The sequence below is a fragment of the Bos mutus genome, chromosome 11 (genome assembly GCF_027580195.1).
Source record: "Bos mutus isolate GX-2022 chromosome 11, NWIPB_WYAK_1.1, whole genome shotgun sequence".
Taxonomy (NCBI): Eukaryota; Metazoa; Chordata; class Mammalia; order Artiodactyla; family Bovidae; genus Bos; species Bos mutus.
In genome coordinates this window covers 599,449-620,214 of record NC_091627.1, presented here as the reverse complement: position 1 = coordinate 620,214, position 20,766 = coordinate 599,449, and the positions used below count along the sequence as shown (strand labels likewise).

Sequence of the window (20,766 nt, the reverse complement as noted above, 5' to 3'; positions counted from 1 at the left end):
CTGAGGACGGTGGTGGGAGCCGCCGGCGTGGCCCCCGATGCCCGCGTGCTGACAGGCTGCACGCGGATTCAAGCACCCTAGCTCTCAGGGAGCCCTCTTTGCATGTGGCCATGCCTGCCTCCTGGGGTCCCAGCGCACAGCTGCGGGCGCCCCCGGACAGCGGTCTGCCACCTGGGGGGGCCTGCCCTGGGGTGCACCCAGCCCACCTTCCTCAGCAGCTGAGCCCCACTGGAGGCCGCTGGACAGCCCTGGGCCTCAGAGGCTCTGCAGGGGACCCCTCCCAACAAAGCCCCACTGGGTGCTGATGCCCCGCCTACCTCCTGGACCGCGGCCGCAAACGGGCACATGGTCTCTGCCTGGTGCCCGTCCCCTCCCAGCAGCCCCGTGGCCGCCTTCCTCTGTCCTCACTGCCCGGCTGACCGCATGTGGGACGTGCATCTACCACACAGGGACGCTGCTGGCAGGACCCCAGCTGGGCAGGAAGCCTCTTTCCCCAGTGCCCACCCCGAGAGCCCGGTGCACCCGGCCCACCCTCTAGACCCGCCTCCTGAGAGCCCAGACCCAAGACCTGCCGTGCCGACGGCCTGGATCTTAGCCGGAAACCTGGGATCCTGGTCCCACCCTGAGGCGTGTCCTGGACCTTCTGCACCCCACTTTCGCCCCCCAGCTGCCGCCACCGCTCACCTGGGCAGATACACCACTGACTGCAGGTCTCCTGCCTCCCCATTCAGGGTGAGGATGCTTCAACTCTGTCCGACCCACAGCAGCCGGGTCAGAGCCAGCGCCTCCCTGGGCCCTGCTACCCCCAGGACTGCACCAACCAGGGTGCAGCTCTGCCCCCTTCCTTTGAACTGGCCTCATGCCACCTCTGGGGTGTCCTGCAGCCTGGTCCCTCCACAGGGCCCCCGCTAGGGCAGGGAAGCGGTGCCGGGATGCGGCCCGGACTCTTCCTGCGAAGGGCAGTGACCACCCTCTCGGATCTGAAGGCTCCATGGCTCCCTGGGGTGCCAGCGGGGTGTCCTCCCAGCTCCCCAACTCCGTTTTCTCAAGACGACGCACCAGCAGAGGTTCTGAAAAGCTGGTAAAAATGCCCGCAGGCTCCCCCGACACCCTGGGGTCTTTACCACATGTGCACCTTCCCTCCTCCCGCGGAAGGGGCTGGGAGGAAATGCACAGATCGGGCTACTGCTCCGGCGAGCACAAAACCAAGGCCCAGCCACATGGCGGGGTCTCACCAGTCACAGAGCCTGGGCCCCACACACTGGCTCCTCGCCCAGCCTGGGGCATGCGGCACCCACCTGGCAGCGGCTGAAGATGTCCGCGGGGGTGACACGCACGTTGAAGTGCCTGAGGATGGCCTTCGCCTGCTGCTGGGCCTTGAGGGAGCAGTCCACTGCCAGGCAGCGCCCAGCCCCGACCTGGGCCCGGAGCTGTGGGCAGAAGCAGCCTTTGCTCGGGGCAGAAGCTAGGCCCCACCCACCAGCTGAGGTGAGCCTGGAGCCTCCAGTCTGCCCGGGGCAGGGGCAGGGCGGGGGGCAGCCTGGGCCGGCAGGTCCTCACCTTGTGGTATGGCAGCCCCGAGGTCAGGATGACCCTCCCCTCCTGCCTGGCAACCTGCGCAGGAGGAAAAGTTGGCAGGTGAGGCTGCAGGCCCACTCCCAGGGCCAGGCCCCTCTGCCCCAACCTTCGCCACCCACCCCCCCCCGCCACCGCCCCCACCCACTCCCACTCCTCCATCACTGCCTCCCCGAATCTGAAAGTAAGTCAAAGTGTTAGTGACACAATCGTGATCGACTCTTTGTGAGCCCATGGACTGCAGCCCACCGGGCTCCTCTGTCTGTGGAGTTCTGGTCCAGGCAAGAATATTGGGGTGGGTAGCCATTTCCTTCTCCAGGGGATCTTCCTGACCTGGGGATCGGATCCAGGTCTCCTGCATTGCTGGTAGGTTCTTTACCATCTGAGCCACCAGGTTCCTATAGCCTGAGCCTGGGCATCGCGTGCTGCGATAGATTTGACCTTAGAGTCATGCAAACAGAATCGCTAACAAAATTAAATTTAAAAAGCCATCTCTATAAACCCAAAAAAGCAAAATGGCTGTCTGGGGAGGCCTTACAAATAGCTGTGACAAGAAGAGAAGCGAAAAGCAAAGGAGAAAAGGAAAGATATAAGCATATGAATGCAGAGTTCCAAAAAATAGCAAGAAGAGATAAGAAAGCCTTCTTCAGCGATCAATGCAAAGAAATAGAGGAAAACAACAGAATGGGAAAGACTAGAGATCTCTTCAAGAAAATCAGAGATACCAAAGGAACATTTCATGCAAAGATTGGCTTGATAAAGGACAAAAATGGTATGGACCTAACAGAAGCAGAAGATATTAAGAAGAGATGGCAAGAATACACAGAAGAACTGTACAAAAAAGATCTTCACGACCCAGATAATCACGATGCTGTGATCACTGATCTAGAGCTAGACATCCTGGAATGTGAAGTCAAGTGGGCCTTAGAAAGCATCACTACGAGCAAAGCTAGTGGAGGTGATGGAATTCCAGTTGAGCTATTCCAAAACCTGAAAGATGATGCTGTGAAAGTGCTGCACTCAATATGCCAGCAAATTTGGAAACCTCAGCAGTGACCACAGGACTGGGAAAGGTCAGTTTTCATTCCAATCCCAAAGAAAGGTAATGCCAAAGAATGCTCAAACTACCACACAATTGCACTTATCTCACACGCTAGTAAAGTAATGCTCAAAATTCTCCAAGCCAGGCTTCAGCAATATGTGAACTGTGAACGTCCTGATGTTCAAGTTGGTTTTAGAAAAGGCAGAGGAACCAGAGATCAAATTGCCAATATCCACTGGATCATGGAAAAAGCAAGAGAGTTCCAGAAAAATATCTATTTCTGCTTTATTGACTATGCCAAAGCCTTTGACTGTGTGGATCACAATAAACTGTGGAAAATTCTGAAAGAGATGGGAATACCAGACCACCTGATCTGCCTCTTGAGAAATGTGTATGCAGGTCAGGAAGCAACAGTTAGAACTGGACATGGAACAATAGACTGGTTCCAAATAGGAAAAGGAGTTCATCAAGGCTGTATATTGTCACTCTGTTTATTTAACGTATATGCAGAGTACATCATGAGAAACGCTGGACTGGAAAAAACACAAGCTGGAATCAAGATTGCCGGGAGAAATATCAATAACCTCAGATATGCAGATGACACCACCCTTCTGGCAGAAAGTGAAGAGGAACTCAAAAGCCTCTTGATGAAAGTGAAAGTGGAGAGTGAAAAAGTTGGGTTAAAGCTCGGTCCCATCACTTCATGGGAAATAGATGGGGAAACAGTGGAAACAGTGTCAGATTTTCTTTTTCTGGGCTCCAAAATCACTGCAGATGGTGACTGCAGCCATGAAATTAAAAGACGCTTACTCCTTGGAAGGAAAGTTATGACCTAGACAGCATATTCAAAAGCAGAGACATTACTTTGCCAACAAAGGTTCATCTAGTCAAGGCTATGGTTTTTCCTGTGGTCATGTATGGATGTGAGAGTTGGACTGTGAAGAAGGCTGAGCGCCGAAGAATTGATGCTTTTGAACTGTGGTGTTGGAGAAGACTCTTGAGAGTCCCTTGGACTGCAAGGATCTCCAACCAGTCCATTGTGAAGGAGATCAACCCTGGGTGTTCATTGGAAGGAATGATGCTAAAGCTGAAACTCCAGTACTTTGGCCACCTCACGCGAAGAGTTGACTCATTGGAAAAGACTCTGATGCTGGGAGGGATTGGGGGCAGGAGGAGAAGGGGACGGCAGAGGATGAGATGGCTGGATGGCATCACTGACTCGATGGATGTGAGTCTCAGTGAACTCCGGGAGTTGGTGATGGACAGGGAGGCCTGGTGGGCTGCGATTCACGGGGTCGCAAAGAGTCGGACACGATTGAACGACTGATCTGATCTGATCTGATAAACCCAAAAAAGATGAAACAAATGAACCACAAATAGAGAAATACTGCAAATGCCACGAAGCCACCGTGAACTGACCAGGTAACTCTGGGGCTACAGACCAAACTGGAATACACCCTGCAGTAACACCACCGTTGGTGATGGCACGTCAACATGGCTATTCTGAAACGTTTGTGTGTGAACTGTGACATAAAACAGATGGGTAATGCTGGTGTGGTGGTAGGATTTTTCAGCTCAGAGAAAGGAGATTAGGGAGAAAATTAAGCAGATCACCCAATAAACCCTAGACCTGAATGGAAAACTTCGGATGGGTGTTATATATATTTGATGGATGTTTTATTAGTTGCTCAGTCATGTCCAACTCTTTGCAACCCCATGGACTGCAGCCCTCCAGGGTCCTCTCTCCATGGGATTCTCCAGGCAGGAATACTGGAGTGAGTGGCCATTGCCTTCTCCGGGGGATCTTCTTGACTCCCTTGATGGGTGTTATATATATTTAGAGGTACTTCATCCCTCCGCCCACCGCAAAGGCCTAGAAATGAGAACCAACCCTGCAGCTGTGAGCGCCCTCATGCAGGCTGATTTCTAGACAGGGTTCGTGCTAGAAGGAACCGGGGAGCTTTGGAGGAATAGCTGATTCTAGATCTAAGGAGCTGGAGCGTCTCTTTAGATGGGACAGCGAAGAAGTTATCAAAGTTTACAAGGATCACGTCAAAAGGGCTCAGGAGCCAGCCGACGTGCCACGAGGGGCACAGTGCGCATTGATGAGGTGACAGCTGTGACATGTCCAGTTTGGTTCCTTTTCGTGTGTTATCTTTGGAGAGTGTGAGGGGCCAGCTGACTAGCGTGAGAGCTGAACACTGCAGCTCTGGGAAGGAAACGCCAGGGATGGTCATGACGTTGTATTTGGCAACAATTTCTTGGCTGTGCCACTGAAAGCAAAGACAACACAATTAAAAATAAATTGGACTTTGTCAAAGTTAAAAAACTTTTGTACATCACAGGACACTGCTAAGAAAGTGAAAAAACAACCCACAGAATGGGGAAGAATATTTGCAAATCATGTATCTGATCAGGGATTAACATCTAGAATATATAAATAACTCCCACAACTCAATGGCAGGAAAAGCAGATAAACCAGTTAATATGTGGGCAAGGGACCTTGCCCTTCTTCTTCTCTGGAGAAAATACACTTCTCCAGGGAAGGCACACAAATGACCAATATGCACATGTGAGGATGCTCAACGTGAGTCATCAGGGAAACGGGGTACACTGGGAATCACTTCACATCTCTTAGGATGGCTTTACTTTTAAAAAGGAAAATAAGTGTTGATAGGAAAGTACAGAAATCTGGAAGCTTTACGCGTTGCTGGCGGGAATGTCAAGTGCGGCTGCCTGTGGAAGACTGCTGCAGTCCCTCAGATTAAACAGAGTTAGCGCATGATCGAGCGATTCCGCTGCCAGGTACAGGTCCAAAGGACCTGAGAGCAGAAACGTGAACAGATGCGTGTACCTCACAGTAAACGCAGGAGTACTAGTCACAACGGCCAAATGGAAGCAACCCAAGTGTGCATCGGCAGATGACACGCACACACGTGCATGGTGGAGCTTACTCAGACCTAAAAAGGAAGTAAAGTCTGATCCAGGCTGCAGCGTGGATGCACTTGGAAGACATGGCGCTCAGTGAGATCAGCCAGACGCAGAAGGATAGACTCTATATGACGCTGCTTAAGTGAGGCCCCTAGAGGGCCTAAATTCATAGAGAAAGAAAGTAAAACAGTACCTACCAGGGGCTGGGGAGGGGTAAATGAGGAATGATTATTTAATGCATATAGAAGTTTAGTCTGAGATGAAGAAAAGTTGTGGAAATAGATAGTGGCAATGGTTACACACACTGTGAACATACTTAACGTCACTGAGCTGTACACTTAAATACGGATACGATGATCAATTTTCCACAATAAAAGAATAAAAGCAATAAAGCAAGTGGTTACTTTGTAGTGGAAACAAACACACATCTGTGTGATGAATAAAAACAGAATCAAAAACAAACACACATAATTGAGGTAAATATGAAGAAAGATCCAGGCAGGAGGGCAGTCAAGAAGGCAGCTGTCCAACAGCAATGAGAAGAGCAGAGGACTCTGCTCAGAGCCCGTCAGGCCACAGTCACAAACCCAGCACGCTCTTTCAGGACAGAGAGGAAACACAATTTTCAAGGAAAAGTGGCCCCAATGAAAGGTCATAGCAAAGGAAATCCCTTTGATAAAAAAAGTTTGCCTTTTCTCGGAGTGCCTATGCATGTCCATACATCATAAATTCTAAGAGTCACTGAATATATAAAAGAAATGTAATGTCTAATTTGCAAAACCAAGAAAAACCACAATGTGCTGAAAATACTGGAAAATAAAAGTAAGATGGAAAGCAGGTGAGAAAGCTAAAATGATCTGATCTGATTAATTTTAACTTTAGACATTGTTAACTCAAATATACATGCTAAAATTTCCAGGCTAACCCCTAAAAGAACAGAAATAGGATTTATAACTTTCAAATTAATAGAGGGAAAAATAGAAACAAGGGTAAAAAAGAGAAAAGAATATAAGCAACAGAGGAGAAAAAAGAACAGAAAAAGTAGGAGAGGTAGAAAGAGCAATTAGCACATCACAACTGAACCCAAATGAGCGATTACCACAGATGTAAATGGATGAAACTGACAGGTTGAAAAACAAAGACTGTCAGACTAGATTTTTTAAAAAACAGCTGGAAACTATAACAAGAGCAAAGAAAGGTTGAACGCAAAAGGATGAGAAAGTGATATACAAATACTAACCAAAGGGTGCTGGAGTAACGGTATTAATATCAGTCCAAATAGACCTTATGGCAAAGAGTGTTAGTAGAGCCAGAGGTTCATCTCATAAACATTTCACTCAACAGGAAGATACAAGAATTCTAAAAGCTGTGTGCATATGCAACTAACAACAACTTTAAAACAGGTAAAGCAAATACGTAACTACAAGGAGAACCTGAAAAACCCAGTGTCCACTGAGACTTCAGTACAACTCTCTTGGTCACTGATAGAAGCGGGCAGAAAAATAACAAAACAAGATACAGACGATTTGAGGAGATATTGAGTAAGCTTGACCTACTGAGCGTGCCAAAGCAAGAGAGGGACGAGAACGTGACCGGAAGAGACTGTGGCCTCTCTAAGTCCACGTGGAACGTTTATAAAAAGCATGGTCTGCTTGGCTACAAAGCTAGTCCTCACAAATGTCTAAATCGGCAGTATATAGACTACAATTCACTTAGGTTAGAAATCGATTTGTAAAAGATGCTAAAAAGCTCCCAAACCCCAAGCTTTCTGAAACTGAAAAACAGCCTTTCAAATAAGTAATTTGAACTCAAATTCGAAACTCAAAAATTATTAGCACTGAAAAGTAATGAAAATACTACATATCAAAATGGATGGAATGCAGTGAAAATATTACTTCAAGAAAAAGTTACTGTCCTGAATGTTTACATCGTAAGATTTAAGAGGCTGAAAATTAAAGAGCTAAGCCCTCCTCTTGGAAATAACCCCAAGTAAGCAAAAGGAAGGAAACTATAAAGATAAAAAGAAATTAATGAAATTAAAAAAACACAAAAATGCAACAGAAAGGATCAACAAAGCCAAATACCAGTTATTTGAAGGGACTTATTCAAGTGACAGACACTCTGTAAGATCAGGAAACAGGTGAAGCCCAAGTGAACATCAATCGGAAACTGATGGCCGCGAGGCACGCCAGAGCTTCACAGAGCAGCGAGACCCGGCCGCGTGCACGAGGCACTGAGTGAGGGAACGCGCTCCAGAGGAGGGCGTGGCTTGCCGAGCGACCCAAGAAGATGCAGTCAAGAAGATGCAGTCGACTAAGTAGTCCTAAAACCATTAGTGAAAAGAATCCAAAACTCCTAAATTCCTCCATCCAAAACACGAGGCTAAGGCGGCCTTGCAGGAACTCAGCCAGTGTTTGAGAGAAAAATCCAAATATTACTCAAAGTGGCAGAGAGGAGGGAAAACTCCCCAGCTTGTTTATGAAACAGAAGAGAAGATGGTGAGCAGGAGAAGTCCTGTGTCAGAATGGTCCTGAAGACAGGTCCAGCCACGTGACATGCTGGCAGGCTGGGTACAACTGGCATGCAAGGCTGGCTCCAAACTGAAAAGGCTCATCGCGTGCACAGATCCCAGGATGATCTCAGTGGCTGCAGAGGCAATGTCAGGTAGAATTCAGCTTCTTTCATGGCAAGATGTGCAGCAGACATGGAGCCTGCATCCTGGTGTGGGGGCCTGGCAAGCACCACATGTCATAGAGAAACAGCCCCTGTTAAGTCAGAACTGAGACAGCCGGCCACAGTTCCATCTGTTCAACCCCACCATGGAGGCCTTGACTGCTGTGAGAGGATACGGGACAGAAATGAGACCCGTAAAACCTGGGGAGGAAGGAATGAAACTATCCCTGTCTACAGATGGTTTGTCTGCAAAGGAGACCCCAAGAACTGACAGCCAATTCAGTAGAACTGAGATTTCTGCGAGGTTTCCAGAGGTAAGCTCAACTCTCAGGCAACTGAGAGCTAAAGGTCCGTGCAGTTCTGTGTACCAGCAGAAAATACGGCAGCATCATGTGTTGCAGACCAACTGTGCCAGCCCAGTGGGCCTTCCAAGGCCAGGGTCAGGCCTGCGGGTTTCCGCCAGGGGCCCTTCACAGGGGCACAGGCAGCGAGCAAGCACAAGAAAGGATGCCCAGCTTCACCGATACCTGGAGAAAGGTGAGCAAGAGTACTGTGAGGCGTGACTGCCTGCTGACAGGACTGGTGAGAAGGACAGTGAAGCGGCGACCTCGGCCGCTCACGGGACACAGCCCTGGGCATGGTTCCCGGCCCACCAGCCAGCCCTGCGGCTCTCCTGCAGGGCCTCCACGGGGAAGCCCATGGCCACGTTCTGAGGAGCAAGGCCACAACAGCCCAGGGACACTGGTGACCCCTTTACCCGTGGAGACAGGTCCTTAGTGCCCTAATCTACCAGGTTAGTGGCCCAGGCGCAGAACACCGGAGCCGTTCAGATGACGCTCATGGATGTGTGTCTGTCCTGGTGCCCCTGTCCGTCGGGTCCCTGGGGCAGTGGAGCCAGCCAGAGGCACACTGAGGTTTGCTGCAAGGAACTGGCCGCAGATGGTGGGGGAGGGCGGGGCCATCAGGCAGACCCTGAGTGGAGCGGGCTCCTGCCAGGCGGGTGGCTGCTCAGCAAGACCGCGCTCCTCAGCTCCTGCCGTGCCCGGGGAGCCCGCACGCCGTGCCCGGGGAGCCATCAATCACTGAACTTTGGCCTCTTGCTGCATCTGCATGGGCTGCGAACCTCCCGTCATCACGCCCGGTTCCTCTTTGCCAGACGGACGGCTCTTTGCTTGGTGGACTCTACCGCCCCACTCACACTTGACCCCAAGCAGCAGGACGACTGGGAGGCACCTTAGTGCAGCCTGGCCGATCCTTGGCTGGTACCCTGGCTCATCCTTGAAAGGTCTGCTCCCTGCAAGCGCGGACATAGCCCCTGAGCTTCTGCTGCGGGGGCGGGAGCCTCCTCCCTTCCCTCGCCAGCGCTGCTGGCCTTCTTTAAAAGCATGTTGATAAGTGTTAACGGAGCTCATCATAGCAAACAAAACCCACAGGGTAACCCTGCTGAACAACACAGCCAGGTCACCTCCTCGGGAGTCTGCACAGGGACCACATGGTTGGGAAAGAGCCACAGAAGAGAAGACATCAACAGGATGTGGTAGGTCCCCTGGCTAGAGACAGTCTCTCCAGAAAATGCCAGAGGGCTCCACCCGCACCAGAGAGCATCACAGGTGTGAGAGAGGCGGGCACATCGCCTGCTGCCCAGGACGCTTCGTGAGTGACACTACTGCCTCCCCCCACCCCGCCATGGCATGGCAGCCGTGAGGACAGGCCCTGGGAGCTCCGAGCACAAGGCCGAGGGGAAAGTGGGCAGAGTCAGTCCGTAGCCACGGGCTGGAGCTGCAGCCGTGTTCCCAGGAAGAAGCACCTCACCTGCCACACCCCTCGGGAGGGCACTGGGCCTGGGGCCTCAAGACTGCGATGTTCCAGGTTCTGAGGTCCAACCCCCTGGCTCTAGTCTAGGTCCTGCTGGGCTTTAGCGCCTGCTCTATCTGGGCCATCCTGACCCCAGCAGGTCCCCAGACTCTGCCCCTCCCGCGGCCCTGCTGCGTCTGAGGTGCCTGTTACAGAAACCGATTCCTGGCTCCCGTGTCCACTGGTTTGCCTCTGTGGCTGCAGCCACTTAAGTGTGAACTCAAACTGAGTTCTGCGGGGGTGGGAGTGGCCAGGCTCTGGGGGTGCCCTGTGCTCCCTGGCCCCTGTGACTGCTGACACCTCGTCTGGGATCCTCAGGAAACCAGGCTGGCCTTCTTGTCTCAGCCTCTGTAAGCTAGAAACAACCCCAGCGGGAGGACTGAGGGATTTCCGACAGGGACGGCGGCCAGAGCCACTCTTGACACGATCACGCCTCCTTCCCTGGGATCCAGGACCAGGCCTCCGGAAGACCTGGCTGTGAGGGGCCAGGGCTGAGGAAGGTGGACGTGGGGGCTGGTTCGGGAGGCAGATGCTTCCTCCTGGCTCAGCCCTACCTCTGCATCCCTGGGCAGAAAGCCCCACTGTTCTTCTGGCCCCAGCTTCCTCGTTAGCAAGGGTGGGAAGGCTGCCGAAACATCCAGCGGGCTGTCCAGTGTTCAGGGAAGGGCTGCCTGCCAAGCTCAGACCCCACTCCTCCCATCATCCCCTCCCCGCCCCATGCCCCAGTCGCCCGCCTGCTGAGCCTGGGGACCCTTCCCAGAAGAAGGTGTCCAAATGCATAGAAGAAACCACACATAGTTACGTAATTTCGACCTGGCCACCTCTGTGCTCTCTTGTGGCTGCACAAGTTACAACAGCCTGGGTGTCCATCAGTGGCCGGTGGATGGATCCACTGTGGTCCATCCGATGGAATGTTATTTGGTTGTAAAAAGGATTGAAGCACTGACAGATGCTACAACACAGACGAGCCCGGGAAATACCACGCTCGTGAAAGAAGCCAGGACCAAGAGGCCATCAGCACAAGTCCGCTGGCATGCAATATCCAGAGCAGCCAGAAATCAGGCTGCCAGGGCCAGGGGCGGGGCCTGGAGGGGCGGAGCCTGGTCGGGGGCGGAGCTTGGCCGGGAGTGGGCGGGGCTTGGAGGGGGCCCCCTCACGGGAGGGCGGGGGATGAACGGTCTAGAACCCCCAGTGGAGATAGCTGCGCAAAGCACACCGTGAATCGTGGGGAGAGGGAACCACATCTCAGTGAACCCAGTAAAGAACGTTTACCGGTCACATCCTCACTCCTGAATTCTGAGACCTCTGCTTGTGTTCGGCAGGGCCCTGGGGCTTGTGTTTCCCCCTCGCCCCCTCCCCGGGTGTGAGCACCAGCTTCTCGGAGAGAAGGGCCCCAAGGGTACGCTGCGGCGTTTTCGGGGCCGGGAGCACCCAGGGTCTGCCCGCACCAGGCCCACCCTGCAAAGGAGCCTGCAGACCACAGGCGCTGGACAGCTACAAACGTCTCCAACCCGGCAACCGGGGGAGCCCTGCCCCACCTCGGGATGGGGGGTCACGTAGCTGGGGCGCTGCTGCCGCCACGAACACCCCCCCCCACCCCCGGGGCCGCGCAGGGACGCAGGGGGCCCGCGCCCGCTCACCTCGGCGGCCTGCCGGTGGTCCTCCCCAGAGTGCAGCACCCGCACGTCGACGCCCAGACAGCGGAGGGTCCGCCCCAGCCCCCCCAGCATGCTGTCACACACCACGCGGAAGGCCCGCGCCGGGACCTCAGGGGCCGCGTCCTCAGGCGAGAGCACCTGCAACACAGCCTGGCTCAGCAGCCGGGCGTCTGGCCCACGCGGGCGGGCAGGGTCTGGGGCAGGGGGCAGGGGGCAGGCGGGGAGGGAGGGCTCCCAGGCGCTCAGCGCCTGTGAGCCATGTGTACTCAGTACAGAAAACAGCAGGGAAGCAGGGAACACAACCCCAGACCACCCAGGACCTCAGGGGGCTGGCACATGTCTCCTGGGGGTGGGGTGCATACTGGAGTGGGCCAGGGTCTCAGGGGCACAGGGGGACATAGCCAGAGGCTGCCCCGGATGTTGGCGGGGGGCGGGGGCACACGGGGACATAGCCAGAGGCTGCCCTGGATGTTGGTGGGGGCCATGCCAGGCTGGGGACCCCTCCTCTTGTAGGACACTAACCGCCTGCCCTGCCTGCTTTCCTTTGGGGCAGAGGGTCCGGTGTGGATGGACACAACCCCTACTCCAGGTCTCCAACCCTGTGAGGTCCCAGTCTTAAGGAGAATGGTTCTTCCCATGAGAATCCTTATAAAGGGCCTAGGGGGCTTCACCTACTTGCCAGGGAGAGGCCGAGGCCTGCTGCAGGGGCGGCTCCCAAGTCCCGTGTCTCTCGCTGCGTCCCAGCCTCAGGCTCCAGGGCAGGGCCCCTGGCAGGTGGAAGCGGGCAGGCTCTCTGCACAGCGCCCAGTACACCTCCAGCAGGCAGTAGGCATCTGCAGCTAGGGTGGGCAAGGTCAGCCTCAGCCTCCAGTGTGGGGGGTGTGGGGTCGCGGGACGGGAGAGGTGGCGCCCACCTGCATAGACCAGCTGCCCCTCTCCCAGCGGCCGCCGGTCCCAGTTGGAGAGCTGCTGTGTCTTGTCCAGCGGCTTGCCCAGCACCTGCTGTACCAGAAGGCTGAGGCCCCGCGGCCCTGCGGCCCCGTCCACAGCTGGGGCTGGCCTGTCCGCCACCCGCATCTGTAAGACAGCACCCCCTGGGGGTGAGGCGCTTGCCCTGGAGGGCAGACAGCACTGCACACGGCTGGCTGCCCCACGGGGGGGCCCTGGACAGGCCCTGTGCCCGCCATGATGGACAGTGTCCTGAGAGGCAATGCTGGAGGCCCAGGCAGGCTGTCTCGGGGTCTCAGGGCCTCAGGGCTGGGGTCACCCACCCACCAGTCAGCTCTGTGGCCCACATCTTAACCCCCAGGGGTGTGCTGAGAATCCTGGAGGCAGGGGCAGAGCTTGGCTCACCCTGGGGAGTGTGGGGATGTGTGGCAACACTCTCTCCTGAGGGACCCTGTACTCTGGGTCCCTGGTGACCTGTGGCCAGGGATCAGGGCTGGGGCCAGGCAGGAACAAGTCCTCAGTGAGACCGCTGCCGGGAGCTGCTGTGCGGGTAGCTCTGCAGAGCAGGGAGCCCCCAGCCCACGCCCAGTGCTGACCTGTCTGTGCACCTGCAGCAGGTCCAGGCCGCCCTGCAGCTTCTGCCCAGCCTGTGCCAGGGCTGGGTAGGACGTACCCAGGCTCCGCAGGTCCCCCGCCATCCCATAACCTGCAGTTGGGGGATGCTGCTGTGACGGGGGCCAAGAGAGAGGCCAGTCTCACACCCTCCCCCAGGTCCCTCAGGGCTGGGGCGAGGGCGGGTGCTACTCACCCAGCTTGGTGATGGAGGGGTCTGAGAGCAGCTGGGACACCAGCTGGGAGAAGGCGCGGGGTCCCTGCCCTCCCGCGGGACTTGAGAGCCGGGGCAGGTCCAGCAGGAACACACGGCCCTCCACGGCCACCTGCATGAGCGACACCCGGGGCCGGCCGCCTGTGCCGAAAGATGGTCTCCACTCCAGGTCCACACCGACCACCTGGCCCGGCTGCAGACAGAGAGGCTGGTTGGAGCAGCGAGGCAAGTGCTGCAGTCCAGGGGAGGCAGCCTCTGTGGCAAGGGCTGGCCCAGCCGTGCATGCCAGTGTGGCCGGAGCCCTCTGAGGCCGTGGTGAGCAGCCCCTGGCGCCGGCCGCCCAAGGGGGCTGGGCACACACCTGCAGGAGCGTGTCCTCATGCCTGGCCAGCTCCTCCCAGGAGGCCAGGAAGTAGATGTCGTCCCTGGAGATAGGCAGCTGGTAGCAGTCATCCCGCCTGTCCTCTGAAGGTGCCTTGGCTGTCCTGGGGAGGAGCAGAGCTGCAGAGCCCCTGCTGCCCCCCTGACATCCCCAGTTGGCTGCAGGGCCAGGGGAGCCCTCAAGGCCGTTATGTGCCCGGGGCCTTCGGGGTCTGCTCCCTACGCATCTGCCCTTGCACACTGGGGACAGCCAGGTCCCCAGGCCCCCCGGGTCCTCTCCTGGGGCTATGTGGCCCGGCTGAGGCACCCGGCTGCTGGGTCTTTGCTGGAACCTGAGGAGGAGCAGGACCTGCCTGTGTGTCTGCACACCGCTCACGCGCCCTGCACCCCCTCCTCGGCCCTCCCTACTTCTAACTCCCAGCCCCCAGTCACTTTCCGAGGGTAGGGACCCAAGGGCGTGTCCTCCTTCTGGTCTCCCTCCCCCAGAGCCTGGGGGATGCTCACCTCTCCTGGAGCCTGAGTTGGCTCATTTCTGCCACTACTGTGGCTGGGAGTCGCTCCACAGGCAACGAGAGATCCAGGGCACACTGGGCGACCATGGCCACGTCTTCCAGAGAGGCCAGCAGCTGTAACAGCTGCTCCTGCAGGCACTCGTCCTGCCCCACCAGGCCCTGGGGGACGGGATGTGGGCTGCTCCACAGGGTTGGCCCCAAGGGGGTGGGCCCATCCTGTCAGGCCCCAGACCAAGACCACCCCTCAGACTGGCCCTGACCTCCCCTCAGACTGGCCCCAACCTCCCTCTCACACCTGGCTCTGAATTCCCCCTCACACCTGGCCCAGACCACCCGCCTCACATCTGGCCCTGACCTCCCCCTCACACCCAGTTCCCATCTCCCCCTCACACCCGGCCACGACCTCCCCCTGACCCAGCCTCGGCATCCCACTCACACCCGGCCCCCATCTCCCCTCACACCCGGCCCCCGTCTCCCCCTCACACCTGGCCCCATCTCCCCTCACAACTGGCTCCCTACCTCCCCCTCACACCTAGTCCCCATCTCCCCTCACACCCAGCCCCAACTTCCCCTCACACCTGGTCCCGACCTCCCCTCACACCTAGCTCCAGCCTCTCCCTCACACCTGGCTTTGATCTCCCCCTCACACCTGGCTCCTGCCTCCCCCTCACACCTGGTCCGGACCTCCCCTCACACCTGGCTCCAGCCTCCCCCTCACACCTGGCCCCCGCCTCCCCCTCACACCCAGCCCCAACCTCTCTTCACACCTGGCCCCCACCTCCCCCTCACACCTGGCTCCCGCCTCCCCCTCACACCTGGTTCCCGCCTCCCCCTCACACCTGGTCCCCATCTCCCCTCACATCTGGCCCCCGCCTCCCCCTCACATCTGGCCCCCGCCTCCCCCTCACACCCAGCCCCGACCTCCCCTCACACCTGGTCCCCATCTCCTCTCACACCTGGCTCCTGCCTCCCCCTCAGACCTGGTCCCTATCTTCCCTCACACCAGGCCCCGACCTCCCCTCACACCTGGCCCCGGGCTCCCCACACCTGGTCCCGACCTCTCCTCACACCTGGCTCCAGCATCCCCCTCACACCTGGCTCCAGCCTCCTCCTCACACCTGGCCCCGACCTCCCCCTCACACCTGGTCCTGATCTCCCCTCACACCTGGTCCCGACCTCCCCTCACACCTGGCTCCAGCCTCCCCCTCACACCTGGCCCCCACCTCCCCCTCACACCCAGCCCCGACCTCCCCTCACACCTGGCCCCACCTCCCCCTCACACCTGGTTCCTGCCTCCCCTTCACACCTGGTCCCCATCTCCCCTCACACCTGGCCCCCACCTCCCCCTCACACCCAGCCCCGACCTCCCCTCACACCTGGCCCCCACCTCCCCTCACACCTGGCTCCTGCCTCCCCTTCACACCTGGTCCCCATCTCCCCTCACACCTGGCCCCCACCTCCCCCTCACACCTGTCTCCTGCCTCCCCCTCACACCTGGTCCCCATTTCCCCTCACACCTGGTTCTGGCCTCCCCCTTACACCTGGCTCCGGCCTCCCCCTCACACCTGGTCCCGACCTCCCCTCACACCTGGCTCCGGCCTCCCACTCACACCTGGCTCTGGCCTCCCCCTCATACCTGGTCCCAACCTCCCCCTCACACCTGGTCCCGGCCTCCCCTCACATCTGGGTCCAGCCTCCCCCTCACACCTGGCTCCGGCCTCCCCCTCACGCCTGGTCCCAACCTCCCCTGTCAGGCCCTGAAGCTCTTCATAAGGAGGCGGCTTTCCTCTGGAGACCAGCAGTCCCCATGGCTGAGGCTCATGACCGAGCTGGCTTGGACCAGCACCGCCTCCCAGGGCACCCTCTTCTTGGCCCTGCTCTCTGCCTGCATCTCCCCTGCACACCTGCTCACCCCTTCCCCTGGCACCGCTGTGCTGGGGGAGGGGGAGGCTGCAGGGCCTCCACTTGTCCTCGGGGAGGCAGGGGCCGTGGGGGCTCATGAAGCCACGTCTCCTGTCTCTGTCCATCTGTCTGAAGGCCCACATGGCCTATAGAGGTCCTGGTGGGGGTGGGGGCTCCTAGAGGCCACAGGCCGCTGTGGACCCCACCCTTCTGAGGAGTCTGTGCCGGCCGGCAGGCGGGGCCACTTCCCCACACAGCTCTGTCCCCAGCAGCCTCGGTGGCCGCTTCCCGCAGGCTGTGGGTTCCCACGTGGACGACAATATGTGGAAACCCCTCCACATTCTTCAGGATGTCCGCTGCCCTTCCGGCCGGCTCGGCCTTGGCACCCAGGGGGGACCGGCCTTCCGGGCCTTGCCCGGGGGTCCGCGTTCCTCTATGATGACTCACCAGCCCTGGCCGGTCACTCGGGTTGGGGGGAGGGCAGGGGAGGGGTGGCTCAGCACCGCCCCCCACTGGCAGACCCCGCAAGGCGCTCAGCAGGGAGAGCCCTGGTTCCTGACCACTGCAGACTGCCCCGCACATGGCCCCCCAGCAGCCCCCGAGAGCCCACCTTCCTCCCAGGCCACTTCGCCCAGAGCTGGGGACGGTTCTGCACCATGACAACCCCCGCCTCCAGCTCAGGACTGGGGACACAGGCTGCAGGCCAGTGTCCTGAGGGGATGGCAGCCTGAGACTGGACCTTCAGTCCGGCCCTCTGTGTCCCTGTATCACCCCAAGGGGCAGCTGTCTCCTTCTCAGGGTCTGTGGGCGCCCCAGGCCTCGGATCACAGAGCCATGGCAAGCAGGGTGCCCAAGGACAGTCTAGAATTTTCTCTGAACTTCTCTCCCTCTAGCACCTGGGAGCTCTGTCCACAGGCGGTGGGGGAAGGAGGATCCTGGACTCTTGGCCGTTCCAACTGTGTCCCACCCTGCCCCACAGGGGATCATCATGTGCCAGGACCTCCGAGCTCACCTGCACCAGCTCAGCCCAGCTCTCCTGGGACATGCTTCTCTGCAAAAGTGGACACCAGTGTGAGCTTTTCTATCAGCAGCTCCGGGAGCAGAGAGCAGGCCTCGCTCAGAGCTCCCTCCGCCCTGCCCCGGGCCACGCACCTCCACCAGCCGCTTGTAGCACAGGTACCGCAGGGCAGCCAGGCGCTGCTGAGTGACCGCGTTGGGACACAGGGCTGAAAGACAGGGTGGGCTCCGCCGGGCTGGGTGGACAAGCGAGTGCAGGCCGGGGCTGGGGGGCTCCCGCTGTCTTCTTGCCCCACCGCACCTGGCACATTCCTCGCAAGAGGCCTTCACTCTGGCTGTAAAGGAGGGCGCCCCGCCCCGGGCCAGGCACCGGAGCCCCTGGCCTGCCCTCCCTTGGGGTCTCCTGGATTGCCACTGCTTGGGGCTTTCCTGCATTTTTTCCAGGCAGCTGGTGCTTTTGTTTCTCCCCATGCCCCAACATGAGTTTCTTGAGAAAGGGGCCCGTCTTGCTCTGTGTTTACAAACTATGCTGACCTGTCAGCTTCACCTTCACATTCTGTTCAGAGTCCAAGGGGGCCTGGGAAGGGTGCCCACTGTCTACTCACCCCCTGTCCTCCTACCAGCTGCTGCTTCTCCCTCCTGGGGCCAGCTGTCCTCGAAGCCTTGTGGTCTGGGGGCGGGTGCTGACCACAGAGCCTGCCTACCTGCAGGCCTCCACCAGACCCTGACCAGGACCCCCTGCTCTGGAGGGGTGTGGCCACCCCAGCCAGCACCCTGCAACCAGCTCAGGGAGCACCCTCACTGCAGGGATGCTGTCCAAGAGTGCAGAGGTCAGGGCTGCCTGGGGCCAGGGCCTGCCCACCACCCGGCAGCCTTCTCGCCCCTTTCCAGCCGAGGCAGGAATGCAGGATGCCAAGGGCTCCAGACCCGAGCCCCACAGGCTGCTGGGGACAAGACTGCAGGAGGAAGGGATGGATGAATGAAGTGCTCAAGGCAGGAGAGGATGGTCAGGAAGGGGAAAAAAGGCAGCCAGAACTGCCGCAGAATTCAGTGTCCCTCCAGTGGAGATGGAAACCAGCTTTCCTGAAGCTGGTCTCTAGGATGTTACACATCGTTTTGCCAACAAGATGCTCTGTCAAAAGCCCACGGACACAGCGTCAGCCTCAGGCCTCCTCTGGACCGCCTGGTTCATCTACACCCACACGCTCCTCTGGGAAACAGATCTTTTACAGGAAAAGCTGCAGGTGAGCCAGACTCAGCCACCCACCTTGGGTGGGTCCCGCTGACTCTGCCAGATGCCTGGGGGCTCCACCCAGATCCAGGCCCAGGAAGAGAGGGCTGGGTGCACGCAGGGCAGAGGGGCGAGCAGTCCCCACCCTGCACCATGGCTGACTGGCCTCCCACGGAGGGCACAGGGTCTGTCCACTCAGAGGCCCACACCAGGAGGGCAGCCGCACAGCAAAAACAGCATGGACTCAACATACATGCAGAGAAGAGACCAGAGCAAGGAAGGGGGAACAGGCGATATCCAAAAGAAATAATGACCAAAAACTCCCAGGACGGATTGAAGACACCAATCCATAGATCCCAAAGTCCCATAAATCCCAAGTAAAAACAATAAAGAGAAACCTCTAATGAGTCTCCTCACAGTGAAACTGCAGAACACCAAAGACAAAGAGAAGATACTAAAAGTGGCCAGAGGAAGAGAGATGCTTCCAAAGGTGAGAAGCTAGATTTCTTCTCAAAAACACATTTCAACGCAATCAGAGGGCTGACATCACAGCAAGCATGGCCTCTAATCACAGTGAGATGAAGGGAAAACCAAAAATGTCACAGCTTGGAAATTACAAACACACTGCTAGTTCCTCTATAGGTAAAAGAAAAAAATTATAATGGAAATTAAGTCTTGAGCTGAACAATAACACATGCTGAACTTGGGGTATATACTCAAGAAGAAAGAAGGCCTAAGATTCAGTTTAGTGGGTTGAGCAGGGCATACAACTGACAGGATCAAAAACACCAAAATCAGGGCAACAAAACGAAAGGAGACCTCTGGAGTGGGAGAAAATATTTGCAAACTATGTATCGATAGGAGATTAATAGTCAAACTATGTAAAGAACTCATAGAACTTAGTAGTGAAAAAAAGCCCAAATAATCTGAATTTAAAAAACAAGCAGAGGAACTAAAGAGACATTTTCCCAAGGAAGATACAGAGACGGTCAACAGGCCAAGAAAATATGTTCAACATCCCTAATCTCCAGGGGAACGCAAGTCAAAATACAAAGAGGCACCACCTCCCACCTGTCAGAACCGCCGCATCAAAACCAACAAATAACAAATGCTGGTGAGGATGTGGGGAAAGGGAGTCCTGGTGCATTGATTTTTTTGGCTGCTCGGCCTACAGGATCATAGTTCTTCTACCAGGGATCAGAGCTGTGCCTTCTGCGGTGGAGGTGTAGTCTTTACTGCCACACAACCAGGGAAGCCCGCTGGGCACTGTTGATGGGAACGCAAATCACCGCGGCCGTTACGGAAAACACTGCAGAGGTTCCTCAAAGAAGCTAGACGGAGCTACCATGCTGCTGCGTTGCTTCAGTTGTGTCCGACTCTGTGCGACCCCATAGACGGCAGCCCACCAGGCTCCCCTGTCCCCAGGATTCTCCGGGCCAGAACACTGGAGTGGGCTGCCATCTCCTTCTCCAATGCAGGAAAGTGAAAAGTGAAAGCGAAGTCGCTCAGTCATGTCCAACCCTCAGCGACCCCATGGACTGCAGCCCACCAGGCTCCCCCGTCCCTGGGATTCTCCAGGCAGGAGTACTGGAGTGGGGAGCCATCGCCTTCTCCAAACTACCATACGATCCAGCCATTCCACTTATGGGTGTTTATTCAAAGGCTATGGAGCCAAAACCTCAAAGAGACATCTGCACCCTACATTGACTGCAGCTTCATCCACAACAGCAGAGGCACGGAAACCACCTGAGTGTCTATCCACAGGTGGGTGTACAAAGCAGCCATGTTATGAACACACAGTGGAATATTACTCGGCCATAACAAAGGGTATTAGGGACACCTTACGGCAGTACATTTGGAACCATAAGTGAAACGGACAAAGTCCTTGAAAAAACCACAGCTGAGTCAAGAGTCCTGTTTCCATATGGAAAGGCAATCGAGATTCATAGGTCATTTCCACCAAACTTCTCAGGAAGAAAGAATTCCAACTTTTACAAACATCCTCTGTGAAAAGAAAGGACATCCACTGTGTTTTCAGAGGCCAGCATCACCTTGTACACAAAGCCAGAAACAGACATGTCAGGAAGATGAAGTTTGTGTCCAGCTTCAGCTGCGGACACAGATGCAGTGTCCTTTAGGTTAAAGCAAGGTTGGCAAGCCAGACCTGGCAGTGTAGATGGCAGTGCAACCTGGCGAAACTCGGCCACGACAGACGC

The 20,766-nt window shown here is 56.8% G+C and overlaps 1 protein-coding gene across 4 annotated transcripts in view; it reads right to left on the bottom strand.

Moving 5' to 3' along the window:
• Positions 1-20,766, bottom strand: part of EXD3 (exonuclease 3'-5' domain containing 3) — a 79,615-nt gene that overhangs the window by 17,236 nt on the left and 41,613 nt on the right. For 3 of the 4 annotated variants that reach the window (XM_070378595.1, XM_070378594.1, XM_070378597.1), the window contains exons 10-20: positions 17,455-17,528; positions 17,315-17,353; positions 14,393-14,559; positions 13,869-13,992; positions 13,490-13,700; positions 13,278-13,387; positions 12,648-12,810; positions 12,409-12,572; positions 11,716-11,871; positions 1,561-1,614; positions 1,299-1,430 (exon numbers count right to left, since the gene is read on the bottom strand). In XM_070378595.1, the coding sequence (XP_070234696.1) occupies positions 1,299-1,430; positions 1,561-1,614; positions 11,716-11,871; positions 12,409-12,572; positions 12,648-12,810; positions 13,278-13,387; positions 13,490-13,700; positions 13,869-13,992; positions 14,393-14,559; positions 17,315-17,353; positions 17,455-17,528 (1,394 nt within the window). The remainder of the gene's footprint in view (positions 1-1,298; positions 1,431-1,560; positions 1,615-11,715; positions 11,872-12,408; positions 12,573-12,647; positions 12,811-13,277; positions 13,388-13,489; positions 13,701-13,868; positions 13,993-14,392; positions 14,560-17,314; positions 17,354-17,454; positions 17,529-20,766) is intronic. The other variant, XM_070378596.1, reaches the window with a different exon arrangement.